The sequence below is a fragment of the Saccostrea cucullata genome, unplaced genomic scaffold (genome assembly GCF_032062105.1).
Source record: "Saccostrea cucullata isolate Sc308-1 unplaced genomic scaffold, CSIRO_AGI_Scuc_v1 ctg176, whole genome shotgun sequence".
NCBI lineage: Eukaryota > Metazoa > Mollusca > Bivalvia > Ostreida > Ostreidae > Saccostrea > Saccostrea cuccullata.
In genome coordinates, this window is record NW_026939570.1 from 1 (window position 1) to 3,583 (window position 3,583).

At 34.0% G+C, this 3,583-nt stretch overlaps 1 protein-coding gene across 1 annotated transcript; it reads left to right on the top strand.

Moving 5' to 3' along the window:
* Nucleotides 1–7: 7 nt before the first annotated feature.
* LOC134253345 (F-box/WD repeat-containing protein 5-like) lies at nucleotides 8–1,867 on the top strand. The gene is made up of 3 exons (XM_062735877.1): nucleotides 8–173; nucleotides 1,352–1,546; nucleotides 1,672–1,867. Exons 2-3 carry the CDS (start codon nucleotides 1,356–1,358, stop codon nucleotides 1,865–1,867), a joined length of 387 nt encoding a protein of 128 aa, XP_062591861.1. The 5' UTR covers nucleotides 8–173; nucleotides 1,352–1,355.
* Nucleotides 1,868–3,583: the final 1,716 nt, after the last annotated feature.

A 3,583-nucleotide genomic window follows, 5' to 3' on the forward strand; every position in this document is an offset into this window, starting at 1 on the left:
ACAAACGTGATAGTTATAGCGCTCTACAAACAGAGGCTAGATCGGTCTGGTGAAAACGGAGCAGTGTTTTATAAAGTTAGCTTAGATTCGTTAGAATCCTTGGTGATAGAGCCAATCAAAACTGTTTTAACAAATAGTGCGTGTCTGGGAGTTCAGCTTTCCGCTAATCACAGGTAACATCCATCTCAGCCAATATGTTTTTATGACCCGCCATGAGTATGGCCAGGACCACTTGCATTGTTCGTCATCTTTTTGTTCCATCTGTCCTTCGGTCACACTCGTTAAACCCAGTTTGAAAGACTTTTCAAGATATTTTTGTCACACCTCATATCCTGATAAAAATTGATGAGAACTATCCAACTGGTTCAATATTTTTTGATCTTGATCTTTCCTTTGACCTTGACCCCATTTTCAAAAAATATGTTTAGCTCAGTTTCAAAGATACTATTCAACTTTCAAGACATTTTTATTAAGCCTTACCTGCCGATACATATTAGAGAGTGAGAAAGAGAGAGAGAGAGAGAGAGAAAGCTATTCCATTTCATCAAGAAATTTTAACCTGACATTTCTTTTGACTTGAACCCCACTTTTTTGAATTTGTGTTTAGAAAAGTTTCAAAGAAACAATTTAAATGGTTTATTAAACTTCATACTCTTATCCTTGATTATTAAATATATTGAATTTAACCAAAACATTTGACCCTGACCTTTCCTTTGACGTTGACTTTACTTTTCTCAAATGTGATTCCAGCCTAGATTTAAAAGAAAATTGAAATCAGAATAATTTTATCAAACTTCATTTGGATACTTTTTGTTGAGTGATTTAAAATATATAAAAAATTTTATGATCTTGATATTTTCTTATTTTATTTAGTTGAAAAGAGATTTTTTTTTTTAGAAATTTAATTTAGAAATGCTGTTAGTTAATTATTAACTATGATAAATTCTAAATTGTTAATATTGTAGTCAGGGCTCTCGAGTTTCTATAATTGGGGCCATTTATGGGCCCCATTCCCAATTCAAAAAAAGGTACATTTTTTCCCAACTGAATGTGTTAATTTTACCAAAAGTCATTTTTCTCTAAAATTAAAGAAAATATAGTAATAATTAAATTTGTTTTTCACATTCCTCTGTGTCGCAAAACAATAATTAAGTTGAAAAAAAAAATCAACCCAATATATCATGCAGATAAAGAATAATGGTTATCCCCAAATTTCCCAAAATGTTGCTATTTTTCCCAATTTTGACGGACCCGGACCCATTCCCAAAGAGTGTCGCGAGAGCCCTGAGTAGTTTAGAATGTAATTCAAATCTGAACATTCAAAATTATGTGACATCATCAATGTTAAAAGGTACATGGTATACAACTTGAGGCGACTTTCAACTGAAGGGGTCTACATCATGCACGAGAAGGATGTCGTTACCATGGTGATCAGTCTGGAAAACACTGAAGAGCAACCGGAAATATTTTGTGACCCCAAACCTGCAGATGATTCATTAACAATATCTTACTTCTTTCCAAGTGTGTCTGAAGACCTCGTCGCAAAGTATACACTTTACAATTATTATGTAAAGGCTTTATGCATTTCATCGATAAAATTCATATTGAAATCTTATGTTTATAATTGTGTACAAGATTTAGTCTTTTTACATTATTTTTTTTACTTCTCAGTGAATCTGAACCGGATGTTGTTTTCCTATGGGATCGTCACTCGCATAAAGTCGTTTCCAGGTTACACCATCACACTTGTGTGAGTGCTGTTGCCTTCCACCCACGTGACCAGGAAGTCCTAGCTAGTGTAGCAGACGATAAAAAACTCAGAATATGGACGTCTTTGATTAGAAAAGAGAGCTATATAATTGATTAATATCTGGAATATAATGTCGCATAGCGCCATCAAATTCATTTTTTGTACATTGGATGTTTATTTCGTCATAGTTGTACCACCTAGAAATCTTTTGTCTATCATTTATATCAACAAGATTTTGCCTCAAACAAGTCCGTTATGGAAATGCCAAATATTTGTTATTTTTGTGAAATACAGGGAGAGGAACGAATCACAAACATCATTGGCTAGCAAAGATGCATGTACACATCAAGCTCTTAAATACAAATGTGTAAAATTCAATTGAGAATACTTTCAAATAAACTCTCCGTAAATACAATTAGGATAAATCTGTTTCATGCACCTGATTGAATTCTACGTCTGGAAAATCCAACTTTTAATCCTATAGCGCCATGACAAAAGTATTCCCAATTTGTAAAAAAAAAAAAAAAAAAAAACGCGCTTCAAGGAACATAATAATATGTATGATGTGTAATTAGATTTCTCTCTTTGGTGTGCAGTGTAGAGAGGGTTCTTAATACAACCATTCCTCACGATAAATTTAAATTAGGTTTTCATTATAATAGACAGTGTTCAGCTTCTTTAATAAAAATGAAAGTCAGACATTTTCCTTCCTTGTGATTGGTCATCAACAAAATAACTTCGATGTAAATTCGTTCGAGTCGACTCACAAGTACTCTGAAGTTGATAATAAAATGTTGTTTGAGTTCCTCATAGACTTTTTGTACCAGGTAGTCTTCTAGGAACAGATTTTCCAACATTATTTTGCAATATTCCGATGGGCACTAGTTGTATTATCCGGTCTTTTTGTTTAATCAGATGAAGCAGATTCACGCACGAGAAGAAGAAATCCTTGTTTTTTGACCTTCAACTCAACATTTAGATATATAGACGATGTATTATATCAATTCACAATACTTACTTCCATTCATATGTCGATTCGGTATATCCTAGTGAACTTGAAATAAGTTACCTCGGATTCTGCCACATCTGTATCCTATTTGGATGTTTTTCTGACTATATAGACGAAAAGGGCCAACTATAACAATTTAACTGTATATGACGAAGCAGATGAATTCATCTTTTTATCGTAAAATTTCTTTATCTATATATCACATTGACACACATATATATTTACTATAATAGTAATATTTTGCTATCATCTTCTTTGGTGTTTATATCTCCCAACTCTTTCAATACTCGATAGGATGCTCTGGGTACACTCGATTTTCAATCCGGTGCAGGCTACTGACAGATAAGCGGATACTACAGGGATTTCGACAACCCTGTTTTGGTCATATCACCCACTCATCTTAGAAATCCGTCATCGAATTCTATGAGTTAAGGAAATGCGTGATGCATGTTCCAGTGGAATAGTGGGCCTGTGCGTTGAGCGCCAAATGTCACAGGAGATGAAAAATCAAGTTTCAACCGGGACTCGAACCCAGGGCCTTTGACGAAACGTGCCAGCGCTCTAACCACTACTTATACTACCAATACTTATTTTATTATATCCGAAAATCCTGAATGTATGGTCATTGATTGTCGAAGTGTCAATTTTTGTGGGGTATTATTATAATAGTTCAGTGTGATTTGAGGTACCCAGCCAGTTACAAATTCAAATGAATATGTCAATGTTGTCTGTTCTGCAGTAACCTGGAGTAAAATGTATTTATTTTAGATCAGGATTTTTGGATCCGTGCCTAAATCTATAAATAGATAATTGTTTTGATCCGG